The sequence below is a fragment of the Scomber japonicus genome, chromosome 20 (assembly GCF_027409825.1).
Source record: "Scomber japonicus isolate fScoJap1 chromosome 20, fScoJap1.pri, whole genome shotgun sequence".
Taxonomy (NCBI): Eukaryota; Metazoa; Chordata; class Actinopteri; order Scombriformes; family Scombridae; genus Scomber; species Scomber japonicus.
Window position 1 is genome coordinate 17473929 of NC_070597.1, and position 14977 is coordinate 17488905.

At 38.5% G+C, this 14977-nt stretch overlaps 2 protein-coding genes across 3 annotated transcripts; one reads left to right on the forward strand and one right to left on the reverse strand.

Moving 5' to 3' along the window:
• The first annotated feature begins 837 nt into the window (after window positions 1-837).
• On the forward strand, window positions 838-6907 carry ube2ib (ubiquitin-conjugating enzyme E2Ib). Its single transcript, XM_053341746.1, has 7 exons — window positions 838-970; window positions 2445-2523; window positions 2652-2735; window positions 3079-3151; window positions 4060-4169; window positions 4531-4610; window positions 6117-6907. The coding sequence occupies exons 2-7, from the start codon at window positions 2458-2460 to the stop codon at window positions 6178-6180; spliced, it is 477 nt and encodes a 158-aa protein (XP_053197721.1). The 5' UTR covers window positions 838-970; window positions 2445-2457; the 3' UTR covers window positions 6181-6907.
• A 35-nt stretch (window positions 6908-6942) lies between these two features.
• LOC128381695 (interleukin-21 receptor) lies at window positions 6943-12516 on the reverse strand. 2 transcript variants are annotated; one of them, XM_053341736.1, is made up of 8 exons: window positions 12413-12516; window positions 9451-9583; window positions 9140-9354; window positions 8888-9045; window positions 8141-8315; window positions 7938-8043; window positions 7758-7836; window positions 6943-7683 (listed from the first exon to the last, which is right to left on the reverse strand). In XM_053341736.1, exons 1-8 carry the CDS (start codon window positions 12501-12503, stop codon window positions 7249-7251), a joined length of 1392 nt encoding a protein of 463 aa, XP_053197711.1. In that variant the 5' UTR covers window positions 12504-12516; the 3' UTR covers window positions 6943-7248. The 2 variants fall into 2 exon arrangements, with proteins under 2 accessions (XP_053197711.1, XP_053197710.1); XM_053341735.1 differs by lacking the exons at window positions 8888-9045; window positions 9140-9354; window positions 9451-9583 and adding exons at window positions 10567-10724; window positions 10816-11030; window positions 11127-11259.
• Between the last annotated feature and the right edge of the window lie 2461 nt (window positions 12517-14977).

Consider the following 14977-nt stretch of genomic DNA (forward strand, 5'->3'; position numbering starts at 1 on the left):
GTGTATATTTATTTTTCAAAAATATTGTTGCGCTACCTATACATAAGATTGTTAATCTAATGTGATACTGTTTTTCTGTAAGTCACGATACTAGTAATCATTGATAAACAGTGACATCTTCTGTCGTTTGCTCGGAGCTACTTGCTCGGACATAGTTGCCTGAAGAATTGCCTGTCTAAAAGTGGATGTTACACTTTTAATTCGTTTAATTTAGACGGTTTTTTAAAAAACAGGATAGTGCTCCAAAATGTTTTACAACCTCCTAAAACAGCTTGAGGGTTAATTGAAACTCGTTGAAGTAAAATATACACAGAATATTTGATTTGTTAAATATCTGGGTTAACGGTCTTGAGCCTGATCAAAGAGTACATGTGAGAGAAGATAGAAATCCGCCAGTTAGGAAATCTTTCGCCTACACGTTTCTGGTGTAGAATACAATGAGATACTACACTTTTATGTCACATACCTATTGACTGACCAAATTAACTGCATATAACAGCAACTAAAGTGTAATGTACATTTGCAACGTGTGACCTTCACTTATTTTCTTTTTCTGGACGAGTAACGTTAGTGAGTCTCACTGCGCATGCGCGAGAATCAGCAACCCTAAGATGATCTTCACCAACTGAAATGTGATCGTGTGATGTACTAAGCGCTATCAGCAGGGGCTATGCTTCTTGAATGTAATGGAAACTTATAAACAAGTGACCAGATAAAATCTGTTGGCTGAATACCTGGCGGTAAAAAAGACACAAACTGTCTACATATAAACGCGCAGTGTGATCTTCCTAGGGGTACTTAAGCAAAGACGGAAGTAATTCACGGATGACTGTTTCGCTCCGCTGTCTCTGTGTCTGGCTTGAGTCGGAGCGGGTGGTTTTTCAGGAGGGAAACTTTATAAGGTTTAACGGGATTTGATCACGATTAATTCATTTCGCTTAATTACCAGACCCAGCAGCCACACTGAAAGGTAGGAGGACACCTTCATTACGTAACGTGTTAATTTTGTCGTGTATTATGTCATTTTAGCCGCTTCATTTTGCGCCATTTTCGCTAGTTAGGTAGAGCACAAATGTGCGCCTTTTTAGCTCTGGCGTTCTTTGTCTCTATTCTTTAATGGACTATGATATGGTTTATTCCTGCAGATTATTTCCCATCCACGTTTGCTATTTTCAGATTAGATATTATTTGGTGTTAGAAGAAAAAGGCAGCTTTCACTTTCCTCTCATCCGAAATGTGTTCAAATCAAGTGCATTTGCGCATTTGTGTGCTGCATCAGGCCGTGTTCTTCGCTAACAGCGCCTGTTGGTATACAGCGTTAGCACGGTTCTGGCGCACATGAGTTAGCTCGTCTAGCTAACCGGCTAGCCTTGCTTATCAAATAGCTTTTATAGCGTCAGTTTGTCAACGTTTGCGTCTAGACCAACTTCACACCAAAACATTAAACAAATTAAATGTTAAGCCCATTTAGTTGCACAACGTTTGTAAAGCGTTTTGTGTGGACATGACACCACCGGCTAACTTGGCTAGCCCCCTAAACGTGCCAGACGTGTCGGTCTAAATTGTTACTTTTAACCACATTAATGTCCGTTTAAACCAGTTAATGGTGGCCTCATGTTGTAATATAACGTTATAGTTCAACTCTGCTGCTGTGAAGTTGGTAAGTGCTGTGTGGACAGTTACTACTTGATGTTAACATTTTGTTGCTTTGCCTCGTTGCTATAGAGATTATTAGATATGCTAATGAAGAGCCTTAATTACAACCCCAAGTTTAACGGTATGCATCGAAACGGTCTGGCAACAGTGGTGTGAAGTCAGCTTTTGTTATAAGTTGGGTCACAATCACACAACCCCTCCACCCCCCCATGATGAGCCATGGAGGGGGAGGAGATTAAAGCAGCATAATTGAAACCAGGTGATTTACTGATTCATAACACCTTAATTAAGGGGCTCACTACAAGGATATTGTCATGTTTTCATCTTCTAATGCAGTGATATTACTGCTGTTTATATTCACGTCTAGAGTCCGAAAATCATATAGAAAGAGCCAAACGTAGGGTTTTTTTTAAACGAATATGCACATATCAGAAGTTATAGGTACTTATATGTAGAGATGCAACTAACACATTTTAACATTTTAATAGATTACTTGTTTGGTCCATAAAATGTTGAAGAGTCACGTTTTCCCCCAGCCCAAGGTGACATCCCCAAAGATAATCATTTTAATATCATAGACTTAAAAAAAAACTCAAAATATTTACATTTGAGAAGCTGGAATCATTTTTTTTTCTTAATATTACTCAAAACAATTAAATAATAATAATAAGAGTAGTTGATGGTTAATTGAAGTTGGTCTTGGAGTTGGGGTGATTCCATGTTGCCGAGTCAGACTTGATGTTGTGCGTGGTTTATTGTAATTGACCTGACATTGTCTTTCATTGCAGGAGTCCACAAATCATGTCTGGCATTGCATTGAGCCGGCTTGCCCAGGAGCGCAAGGCATGGCGGAAGGACCATCCTTTTGTAAGTTCTTCATGATGCACCTGTTCTGGCTTCACTATGCTCATCTACTCGCGCTTTTGTTAGATAGTGCATTGTCCTCTTGTAAACATTGATATCTTTACTGTTTGCACTCTTATTCATTTTCTCAGGGATTTGTTGCTGTACCAACAAAAAATCCAGATGGAACCATGAATCTCATGAATTGGGAATGTGCTATTCCTGGCAAGAAAGGGGTAATATGATTTTCTAGTCTGTTTCCTCACATTATGAGAGTTGACATATCTTTCAAAATTGGGGGGTGTTAGGGTTCTATTGCATATTAAAAACTATACAGGTATGTTTTACATGTTGTAGTCGATGCATACAAGAGTTGTGTGCTTTAAAAGTTGATAAACAGAAATATGTGTGAAACTTGATCATTCATTCGACAGCTTTGACTTGACCTGAACATTGAGTCTGCCTTTTCTTTTGAAATTATACAGGTAATAATACGGTTTTAAGAGTCGTTTTGATGTAAGTTTGTGTGAATGTGATGTTCTGTTTAGCAGATGATCAAATAATTGTGTGTCTCCTCAGACTCCATGGGAAGGAGGCCTTTTCAAACTGCGCATGTTGTTCAAGGATGACTATCCTTCTTCACCTCCAAAATGTGAGTTACTGTGTCTGGCCCGTCTTATTGTTTAAACAAAAGTGTTATTGTGATAACTGTGATACTAGCTGTACTTTTTGTAGAAATCTATCAGCATTTTTTTGTAATTGGATAGTCACTACGGCAATTACGAGGCAGAAAAGGGCCTCATCTGGAATGTAAAGCTTCAAGGGTATCTTTCATGATCAGGTGTAATTTCTGCTGGCCAGAGTTACTGTCTGGCTTGTTTGATGGCTCGCTGACGCCCACATTAAATGAACAAAAACTTGGAAGTTTGAGTTCCCCCCCAGACAGGGGCCATCAAGCTTTTATAATATCCCTGTGGATGTATTCATTTAAGAAAACAGGACTGTGATGAGTCTGTCATGTTGTCAGTATTAATGCTATGGTAACTAAGTTTACTATAACCTGCATGCACGCACTCACACTAAAGTTGAAGCAGTGTGGGACTTTGGTTGTAATGGGTTAATTAAGCTGTGTTGACTCTTTCATAGTAGTAGCTGTTAATGTGTTGTTGAGCTCATGGTTGTTTAGTCTGTGTTATGATTCATAAGATCTGATACAGATTTAAGTTTGTTGCCTTCACACATGCCATGCATTTAACGTTAATTTGATTGATTTTGAACGTCATTTTCGACAGCTTGACTGCTCAAGATTTCAAAACCTCGTATACAGTACTGGCCAGCTGTGTGATCCACTAATTGGTGGCAAAACACCAGGACATTCTTATGTATGATGCGTCTAATGTCCAGCAACAGGAATCTTAGTCAGTTTTGTGTCTATAAAATAACATCAAGGTTTTGCTTGTCTGAACTACAGAAACTGACACCTTTTTTAGTGCTTTCCTTGTCAAATGTCTTGTAATGGATCCCAAACATAAGTGCAGTAAACATTTTGTTGTGTTTCAGGTAAATTTGAGCCTCCACTCTTCCATCCAAATGTGTATCCATCAGGCACAGTATGCCTATCTATTCTAGAGGAGGACAAGGACTGGAGACCGGCCATCACAATAAAGCAGGTTTGGATTCCCGAATTATGAATAAACACTTCCTCATCTACACTCAAGTTAATTATGAAATATAAGTGAACTTGAATTCAACTTCACTTTAACTTTACTATTGAAAGCATGGGGGGGCGGTTAAAACTTGGAAGAAAATATTGGATTGATGTCTAGCAGAGTGTAGCAAGTGCTTTGATTCTAAATTTAATGTTTTAATCTGTCATTAAGATTTGACCCAAATAAAAATGTTTAGTACATGCAAATGACCCAGATGTTTTGCAGCCCAAAGATATTATTAAAAAAAAAGTGAAAACACTCACAACAGCTTAATTGCTCATCTATAATAATAACGTTGTCTCATTCATTAATTTTCCGACAGATCTTATTAGGTATCCAGGAACTCCTAAATGAGCCAAATATCCAGGATCCAGCCCAAGCAGAGGCTTACACAATCTACTGGTAAGTGATGTTGGATTTCTTTTTTTTTTCATCTCGTCTTTTTTCAAATAAACTGACATGTAAAGTTTTAGATTTACATAAAGAGATGCAACGATCAATTGGTCAGCGGACAATTTGTCTCATATATCCAATTATTTGCCAGTCAAATTCATGCACGATGGTTCACGTCTCACACACGGCGGCTTGGACAGCAACGTCACTGCCACACACGCACACACTAAAACGGAAAAATATGAACTGCAACCAAGGTTTGCACACGACTGGTAATGTTACAGCACACCTGCTGTAGTTTTATAACATTAATTTACCCGTTTTTTTATTTTATTTACCTGCAACATGTCGCACTTTGTCATTGTGAGTACCTGCTGGCAGGGCTCAGACAACAGCCTGAACATGAGAAAAACACCAGGACCACCCCAAGTCTGTAGCATGTAATAACTTTAGATCAGTTTCTGGTTCAAGAGGGCCTCCATCTGGTTTCACCGAAAATGGGTCATTCATTCAGCTCATAACCAACTGAGTGATCGTCAAGAGAAAGCTGAATGAGACCTGTACCCAAAGCAACAGTGCAAAATCTAGAAGCAGATATTGTATTGGTTCCTGTTTTACATCGCTATTTTTGCTGATGTAACATTTAACACCATCACAGCTGTTAGAGTTGACATTGATCAGCTATTCTTATCATATCCATATATTTCTGATTACATTATTCCACTATGATTTTATTATACTGAGGCTAAAGCAGGTTTATGTTGCCCAAAACTTCCAAATTACAAGTAAGCAAGTTATTTATAAAAAAATGTTTTCTTTTGAAAACTGGGAGATATTAATTCATCAGTAGTGCAGCCATTAAAATGGACTGATGTGTTGCCAACCAGTCGTTAGCAACTGGTATAAACATACTGCTTATCTTAACTACCAGACATGGATGATTAGGGGTGAAAAGGTCAGGCTCCTTAAAATATTGAAGTGTAGACTTGAAGAAATGGTCCTGAAGATTAATGATTGAGGTGTGTGTGCGTGTGCAAGAGAAGTGGAGGTCAGGATGTGTTTTAGTCATGCTACACCAGGTTTCACCGTTAATTTTTCATCTGCAGCATGACAATGAAGTGTTTGTCTAACATTGATGTATAAAAGCTATACATTCTCCAGCCTTACTTTACCTTGCATCTAAAAGCCACAGAACCCTTGACGGCAATGCATATCTTGTGCAAGCTGGAAAAAAACTAGTGTTAAAAAAATGATCTAAAGAGCTCTGTAGCATACTTTTCTAAAATGTGTCCAGCTTTACAAGCTGAAAAACAAACGTTACATAAGATCTTTTAGTGAGGATTTATGCATTTTGTTCTGTGTGCAAAGCTATTCAGCCCATCTTATTAGTCAAAATATGGGTCGTGTGTCTGGGTTTTTTCTTTTTTCTTAATGTTTTAGAAATGTATCTTTCCTGAATTGAATCAAGGATCAGAGGACCATGATAACCTTTGTATTTTTTAACCCCTTTTCCAGCCAAAACAGAGTAGAATATGAAAAAAGAGTTCGAGCACAAGCCAAAAAATTCTCCCCCTCATAAGGGCGAAGACTTGCTCCGCTGCGGCAGAAGGAATGGGTTTAACAAGAATCACCTCCCCACTCAGTCTCAATGAATGTGCTCCTCTCACATCGGGACTTGCTTAAAGACTTCTATTTAAACTCCACACATTCTGTGCCATCCGCTCTCCTCTGACCTATCAATTTTTGTTCTTAATCGCCAGCTGGCGCATAATGCTGGGAGGGGAGGGGTGCTTCAGCACCCTCGTCATTTCTTTGTAAACATTAATTGTCTTATGTGGTGCAAGGGACACAGCTCGGTACCAGTTTCATCAACTCCATGCAAGCTGGCTGTCATCAATGTCCAAGGAAGAAAAATGTCTTTTTTGTTTTATTTTTCTCTTTCACAGGGTCTATTCCTTTTATGTTTTCCCCTTTTTATTTTCCATACATTTAATGTAAAATTAGCTTATTTCATTGTCAGTATTTCAACTGCTGTATAATGAATGGCACTTTTATACTGTTGTATCTCACTAGTGTCTCTAGATGGCTCTGTCTAATTCTCTTTCCCAGGTTTTCTATTCAGCATGCTGTAATATATGATAGAATCTGCTGCCTTGGCTGTGTTTTTGTTATTCAGAGTGTTTGCTATGGAATAAATAAAAATGGCCACAATGACTGAGGCAGGTAGGCTTACTTCTGTATCAGACTTTAAGGTTATATGGTGCTTTGTTCATGTATGTGTTGGCATAAATAAAACTTTCTACAAATATTTTGCATTTGATTTATTAAAGTACACATCAAGATTTACAAAAAAGTAAAGTTAATTTGTATAATCAAGGCAAGTTATAAAATTCAGTGATAGACATTTTAGTAAGGACATTTATAGTTGAAATGCTTTTTCCTCAGAAATATTTACAGTTTTTATACACAATATAAGCAGAGTATGCAAGTTTTCAATATTATCTACAATATGCACAGTGGTGTTTAAGATTTTTATAAATGCATGCTCATGGTATTTAGTGAATACTATTTGGATTAAAGAGAAGCATTTGATCATTCATAGCTCGAATTACATCTTCACGCTGTCTTTACATAGAAACATATCAGCTTATGCTTCTGCGATGGCATCCACTCTGATCATCTCTGTTGAGCAGGATTTCATTGGGGGCTTCCCACTGTACTCTACTGGGACTGAACAGGAGTGCTGGAAGGCGCTCAAGGTGCAGTACTCACTGCAGAGCCAGCAGCCAGAGTCTCCTTCGGCAGGGCTCCCGGACTGAAGGCTGAGAGTGCAGCTCGTCAGCGGGCTCCCTGAAGCTGACATTGGAGCCATGGTGCTCACTGCGTACGGGATGCCCAATAGAGAAGAATCGCAGTCTGAGTTAATTATATTTTCATATGTGCTGCCCTTCATCACATTCTGTTGAAAATCGGATGGACTGTCTTCCTCCTGCACATATGCATACTTGGTGAGGGTGTCAATGGGGAGCGTTTGCTCAGCATTCAGCGTGTCTGTCGTGTTTTCGTGTGTAACCACCCAGCTCTGTAATCACAGTCATATTTAGGAACACTCCCTGGACATAATTGTTAGTATTTCATGTGCCAAGCCAAACTTACCTTGAAATCACCGTGGCAGTCACTGTATAATGTCTGGAAATAAGGTGCTGGAGTTGGGATAAAGTTACCTTGCCTCCATCTGTAAGTGTGAGGAATACAAAGATGACCTGGTTTTAGGAAATAGCTTTTGTTATCATGTGTTTGAGATTCGCTGAGGTGGAAGCTGGAGGAGGATCTTACTTCTTAATTGGAGCATAGCACAAAAGTACGATGAGTGGAACTATCACAAATAAGGGGATGATCATCTTCATACCCAGTCCATGAACAAATGGAAGAGGTGTGATATCTGTGTGGAGGAACAAAGAAAGAGCATACTTGTGGGGGAAATTCTTAAAATTGGGAATATAGTTAAATGATCTTTAAGACTTTCTTGTGAGACTCACTACTTGAGACTGAGTCCGTCGTCCAGTGAACCTCAGAGGACCAGCTGCTCCACTCTCCACGGTAATAATTCCCATTAGGGCTGGACCGCACTCTTGCAGCGTACTCAGTGTTTGGCATAAAGTTATTATCATCAGTAGAGAACCACACACTTTCTGTGTGGATATCATGAAACGCCTGGAAGGAAAGGATCCAATAAAACCCATTTGTGCCACTTAATAAATGACAATTAAATCAGACAATTACAATTTATGATGCATAAAACAATAAATGAAAACGTAATCTCTTTTTAATCTATTGGTATTTTTATCTCGTCATGGACTTTTTTTAACAGCCAATATTATGACATATCATATATTAGGTTATAGCAAGAAAACCACAGTCCACTCCGGTAATTTGCCTGAAATCTGCTTTGAAGAGCTTTATTTGCATTAATTAGAGCCCCAACAGCAATTTTACAAGATTAAAAAACAAGATAATTCAGCCATGTTTATTGGGACACCAAAGTGAAACAGAGCCATTATTTCCTTCAACACATCCTTCTCTTGCTATGACAACTCAAAATGTCTGTGGTGGGGAAAACCTGTAGGTCAAAGAAAGTCAGAGTTTCTCATCAACCACAGACCATCGTCAGAGAAGCCGACATGATAGTTTTTCATCTAGGCTTCCAACAGACCAGAACTGTATCCTAAAGGATTTATTTTATTCCTATTCTTGCCTGTAAAAAAAAACAAAAAAAGGAATCTTACTTTCTGCTTGTCTCGTCTTTTGTAGTAGTTGAGCTGATATATCAGGTTTTTGTTCATGTTGGAGGAAGAACTGAATTCCTCATAGGTACTTTTCCAGGTGAAGTGGTGTTCACTTGCATTTTGACTAACTGCTAGACAGCACGGTGCGTTTGGTGTAACTGATGAAAGGACACAGTAAAGGGGAAAGTTCAGAGGCAGCTTTTAAAAAGGCAGACATGTTGTATTTTATATGTGTTTGAATGTGTTGCTTACTGTTGTCCACAGGCTCATACATCTCATGCAGCACAATGCAGCTTTTAGAGCCATCACTTTGGTTGTGACAGAGAGAGATGGTAATGCTATCCATATCCACAAAAATATGTGGACATAACATGTGTTCAGCCCTTCCATCTGCGGTGTTAACGGCACAGAAATCATCCTCATTGGTGTTTGTTAGCATGCACACAGCCCCCTCTATGCCCTCTTCCCTGTACAATGAGGAGAGGAGAAGTGGTAAAGGAACACAAAGTCATCATCACATTTAAGGTCATCATTCATTATTTACAGTTAAAAAAAAGTCTCACTTTTCACATTCTTTTTGGAGATAGAGCCAGTACGAGCTGTTGGTGTCTGAAGGGATTTCTGAGGAAATGATGCCCAGGGAGCAGTTTATGGTGGACAGGTAATCATTCGTACAGTGAAAACTGCGGTCCACATCTGGAAAACACAAGCAATGTGTCATTTGTACTGTTCAGAGTTGCTACACAACTATCCAGACACAAATTGTGAATTTTACTTGTGTCGCTTTGTATTGTTAATTTTAAGATGAACCCAGACACGACTTTGATTAGACTACTTATCTTCCAGTTGTTACTTGCATACTTGTGGGGGAAATTCTTAAAATTGGGAATACAGTTAAATGATCTTTAAGCCTTTTTCTTGTGAGACTCACTACTTGAGACTGAGTCCGTCGTCCAGTGAACCTCAGAGGACCAGCTGCTCCACTCTCCACGGTAATAATTCCCATTAGGGCTGGACCGCACTCTTGCAGCGTACTCAGTGTTTGGCATAAAGTTATTATCATCAGTAGAGAACCACACATGGTCTGTCTTGATATCATGAAATGCCTGGAAGGAAAGGATCCAATAAAACCCATTTGTGCCACTTAATAAATGACAATTAAATCAGACAATTACAATTTATGATGCATAAAACAATAAATGAAAAAGTAATCTCTTTTTAATCTATTGGTATTTTTATCTTGTCATGGACTTTTTTTAACAGCCAATATTATGACATATCATATATTAGGTTATAGCAAGAAAACCACAGTCCACTCCGGTAATGTGCCTGAAATCTGCTTTGAAGAGCTTTATTTGCATTAATTAGAGCCCCAACAGCAATTTTACAAGATTAAAAAACAAGATAATTCAGCCATGTTTATTGGGACACCAAAGTGAAACAGAGCCATTATTTCCTTCAACACATCCTTCTCTTGCTATGACAACTCAAAATGTCTGTGGTGGGGAAAACCTGTAGGTCAAAGAAAGTCAGAGTTTCTAATCAACCACAGACCATCGTCAGAGAAGCCGACATGATAGTTTTTCATCTAGGCTTCCAACAGACCAGAACTGTATCCTAAAGGATTTATTTTATTCCTATTCTTGCCTGTAAGAAAAAAACAAAAAATGGAATCTTACTTTCTGTTTGTCTTGTCTTTTGTAGTAGTTGAGCTGATACATCAGGTTTTTGTTCAGGTTGGAGGAAGAACTGAATTCCTCATAGGTGCTTTTCCAGGTAAAGTGGTGTTGGCTTGCATTTTGACTAACTGCTAGACAGCACGGTGCGTTTGGTGTAACTGATGAAAGGACACAGTAAAGGGGAAAGTTCAGAGGCAGCTTTTAAAAAGGCAGACATGTATTTTATATGTGTTTGAATGTGTTGCTTACTGTTTTTCACAGGCTCATACATCTCATCCAGCACAATGCAGCTTTTAGAGCCATCACTTTGGTTGTGACAAAGAGAGATGGTAATGCTATCCATATCCATAAAAATATGTGGACAGAACATATGTTCAGCCCTTCCATCTGCGGTGTTAACGGCACAGAAATCATCCCCATTGGTGTTTGTTAGCATGCACACAGCCCCCTCTATGCCCTCTTCCCTGTACAATGAGGAGAGGAGAAGTGGTAAAGGAACACAAAGTCATCATCACATTTAAGGTCATCATTCATTATTTACAGTTAAAAAAAAGTCTCACTTTTCACATTCTTTTTGGAGATAGAGCCAGTACGAGCTGTTGGTGTCTGAAGGGATTTCTGAGGAAGTGATGCCCAGGGAGCAGTTTATGGTGGACAGGTAATCATTCGTACAGTGAAAATTGCGGTCCACATCTGGAAAACACAAGCAATGTGTCATTTGTACTGTTCAGAGTTGCTACACAACTATCCAGACACAAATTGTGAATTTTACCCTTGTCACTTTGTATTGTTAATTAAGACCCTAACCCTAACCCAGACACGACTTTTATTAGACTACTTATCATCCAGTTGTTACTTGCAACTTTGTTTGTGGTTAACAAATGATCCATTAATGTGTGAGAGATCATTCACAAACCATAAACTTAAGCAATTTTAAACTGCAGTTTCATAAAAATGGAGAACTTGTGAGACAGAGTCAATGCAGTGGAGGCAGAGAAAGCCTGCATTTTGACTTCAAATACCTGCATCCTACAATTTCCAGTAAAGTCTACAGCATAACAATGTAGACTACACTGTTAAAAGACAATTTCCATGGACTCTGACTTCCATTCAGTCCATAAAACATTGCAGATGACTAACTTCTAACATCTAAAACAGCAGGCTTCATGAGTTATTGTGGGGGTAAAAAAGACAATCTCACCTACAAACTTGTAAAACTGTACACATGTCTTAGAACAATAATAACACACAGACATGTACATTGAAAACATTTTGCTTGTTCACAAAGAGATCCCCTTTTAAAGCAATTTCAATGAATGTAATGGAGAGAATATCCACCGTCTTTGTTCTACGCAAAAATTAAGCTGGAGTTAATACGTGGCGTCAGAGTTAAACGAATCTAGTGGGTATCCTCTGAAGGTGCAGTGTTTTTTGTACAAAATACCCTCCTTGTGCTTCCATGGACTGCATTTTCTTGCTGATGCACAGCCACAAAGCCTGAATTTGGTACTACTAAGGACTACTTGGATGAAAAAAGTGTGTAACCCAGACTGCTTAAGCCTCATATGAACTGCAGTCATTTCTACACAGAAGAAAAACTGTGGATTTGGTCCGCCATCTCACTCTCTGAAATTGCTTTATATCTATGCAGCAACATGTTTAGTCATATTAATAGATTCTTTTTTCGTTTTTACACATCATAATAACTTCTATTACAACTTTTTTTCCCTTAATAATGCATGTCAGCTTTCTCTGAGAAGGTTGAAATTCCATACCATACCATAGCTGAGGTCCTTTCCAAACAATTAAAGTCAATAAGGCAACAAAGCAGTAGTAGAGATATAACCTGTAGGAGAGTATCCATGCAGACAGATGATGTTGGGAGACACGAACAGAAACAGAAACAGCATCAGCCTCAGTGGAGAGCTTGGATCCATCACAGCCGCTGACCCGGACATCACCTCAGCACTGAGAGGTATCAATGAAGTCATGTTGCTCTGAAGTTCTAATAAGAACCTCCTGTAACGAAGACTAGAGGTGGGAGGATTCACACTGATAACTATCACTCACATGTCTCTTGTGGGAGAGGATGTGTTTTTTTTAAGAGAGCAGTTGTAAATGGAAAGTGTGCAAAAGGGCCACAGCTTCTCACCTCACAACCACACACACAAACGTTCATACTGTGCACTGAGTTTATGTCTTAACATAAAATTTGATAAGCAAGTTCATTTTCAGTGTTTTACTTTATTTTAATTGCTTTAGACAGCAAATAATCATTTCTAACAATAAATTGCTTTCTAAAATGTCTAAATCTAAAATGTTTAGAGTCCATTAATTTCAACTCTTAAGCACTTTTATGCATCTAAATATACTTTTTCACTGGTCTGAAGGAACTTTCCCTGCAAAACATTTATGACATTACAAGGACTGTGGTCAGATTGATTGTGACATGTGTTGATAACACAGATACACACGAAATGGTGAAAGAACCGCTGCACAAAATCCCCTCAAGTTCTAATGACAAGAAATTGCACAAGAATACACATTTATGTCCTTCATAATCACTAATGAAGTCTGCAAAGTGGGGAGAGAGTCTATCAATGTCTGCTAAACATTACATTCCTTCAATCTCACTGATTTAAAATGTACTCCATCCTCATGAAATCCCTCTTAAAATACCACTAAACCTAGTCTTTTCTACAGAGCTTGATTATGTACCTGAATGTAATTAAGCACACAGGAATCTTTGATTTCTGCTTAGATTCTGTTTATCCCACCCAAGACTTGTACATCTTTCAAATCTTTACTCTTAGTCTTTCTACGCACATACAGTCTTGTAGTTTGCATATGTGTGCAAGAGGCATTTATTGATTTCAATGACTTCTGCAGCTGTCCTTGGTTAAGTGAGGTCTACAAGGCCTGAAAAGTTACTGTGAAAGAAAAGAATCGCTCCAAAGTTTGATTCAAGTTTGTAGCTGATCGCATGGACGAGCAAAACAACCTTATGGATGAGTGTTTTGGGGTTTTGATGAAGCAAGACTGTTACTATTTGGTCACATTGACCACATGCATGTTCAGAGGAAGACAGTGAAGCATTCAACCCCAAGAATGAACCTGCTGTAAAGCATGTGGACGGCTGTGTCATGCTTTGGGGCCACAGGTTGAACTGGTGAATTGCATAAACTGAACGGAATAATGAGGAAGGAAGATTAGCTCTGAATTCAAATGTGGCAGTCCATGCATGGACACCTATTTGGTTGAACTATACAAATTTGTCCAAGCAGTGTGAGCAAAATCCAACCAGAGTTCTGACGGAAGCATGTTCACGGCTAACTAAAATGGCTGATTAAGATGACATGGCATGCAACCAAGTACTAGCTGACCTCTGTTTTATGGTCACAGGATTCACAGTCAGAAAATAAACAACTGCAGAAATACTTATCCAATCCCAAAACTGCCAGTATGTGTCTCACAAGTGTATGCGACTTTTTTAACTACAATTGTACATAAGCAACAATATATACAAGATATATTTTACCTCACAAGCACAGAGGTGTCTATTTAAAATGTCTCTTGTGGCATTATTACTGCACTGAACTGACAAAACCCACATGGTGGGTATACATGAAACAAGTTTTAATGTTTATAAAAATGCCTAAAAAAAATCAATTGAAATACAATAGGACATAACCTATTGGTGGTTCTAAGTAGCTAACCTGAAATTGGAATATATTCATTATTGTGCAACATACAAGGGTGTTGTGCAACGGGTAGAGTAAGTGACAAGATCAGCTGAATGTTGGTTGTGTGTATTGGTGATTCAGTGAAAGATAAGAGCCGAAAGTGAAGGTTGGGTTCACGCCTTTGACTCAGAGCTTTGTGGATGCATGTCATTTTATTGATTCCAAAGATTGTAAATGTACCATCTTATCCTCTAGACTGCTTTTCATCAAAATAGGTTGTATAAAGTAGGCAAAGTTAATCTCATCATGTTGTCGATATCATTACCAGCAAGCTGACACCGCAGTTTTAGCCTACTGATTAAGCTTTGTAAATGTGATTAGGAGAAAAAAAATTGTGTGTTTTTATATGCATTTTGCATAGACTGTTCTCTTGTCTTTGGAGGGCCTGAGATGTACGTGTGCATGTGTTTGAAATGTGCTCTAAGAAGCTACTAGCAAAGGTTAAAAGTTAAAAAGACAATACTCACAAGGTAAGTTGTTTAGACTTCAATAGCATTTGAACAGGAAGCAAGTAAACACAGCACATTACCCAGCAGACAGTCATGTCATGTTAACAGAGGTTTCAGTTTAATATAGGTTTTTGCTATTAAAAACATGTGTGCGCTTGTGATCATCTTACTTTACCACAGAGCAAAACAGAGGCCTATTAATATTGGCTGCTTAACCTG

What these genes read in the sequence shown, in the direction of transcription:
- ube2ib (XM_053341746.1), top strand. Translation starts at nt 2,458, where the DNA reads ATGTCTGGCATTGCATTGAGCCGGCTTGCCCAGGAGCGCAAGGCATGG. An exon ending in GGCGGAAGGACCATCCTTTT is followed by an intron (nt 2,524 to 2,651) that starts GTAAGTTCTTCA and finishes TCATTTTCTCAG; the next exon opens with GGATTTGTTGCTGTACCAAC. An exon ending in CTATTCCTGGCAAGAAAGGG is followed by an intron (nt 2,736 to 3,078) that starts GTAATATGATTT and finishes GTGTCTCCTCAG; the next exon opens with ACTCCATGGGAAGGAGGCCT.
- LOC128381695 (XM_053341736.1), bottom strand. Translation starts at nt 12,503, where the DNA reads ATGGATCCAAGCTCTCCACTGAGGCTGATGCTGTTTCTGTTTCTGTTC. An exon ending in GACGGACTCAGTCTCAAGTA is followed by an intron (nt 8,044 to 8,140) that starts GTGAGTCTCACA and finishes TCCTCCACACAG; the next exon opens with ATATCACACCTCTTCCATTT. An exon ending in ACTGCCACGGTGATTTCAAG is followed by an intron (nt 7,684 to 7,757) that starts GTAAGTTTGGCT and finishes CTGTGATTACAG; the next exon opens with AGCTGGGTGGTTACACACGA.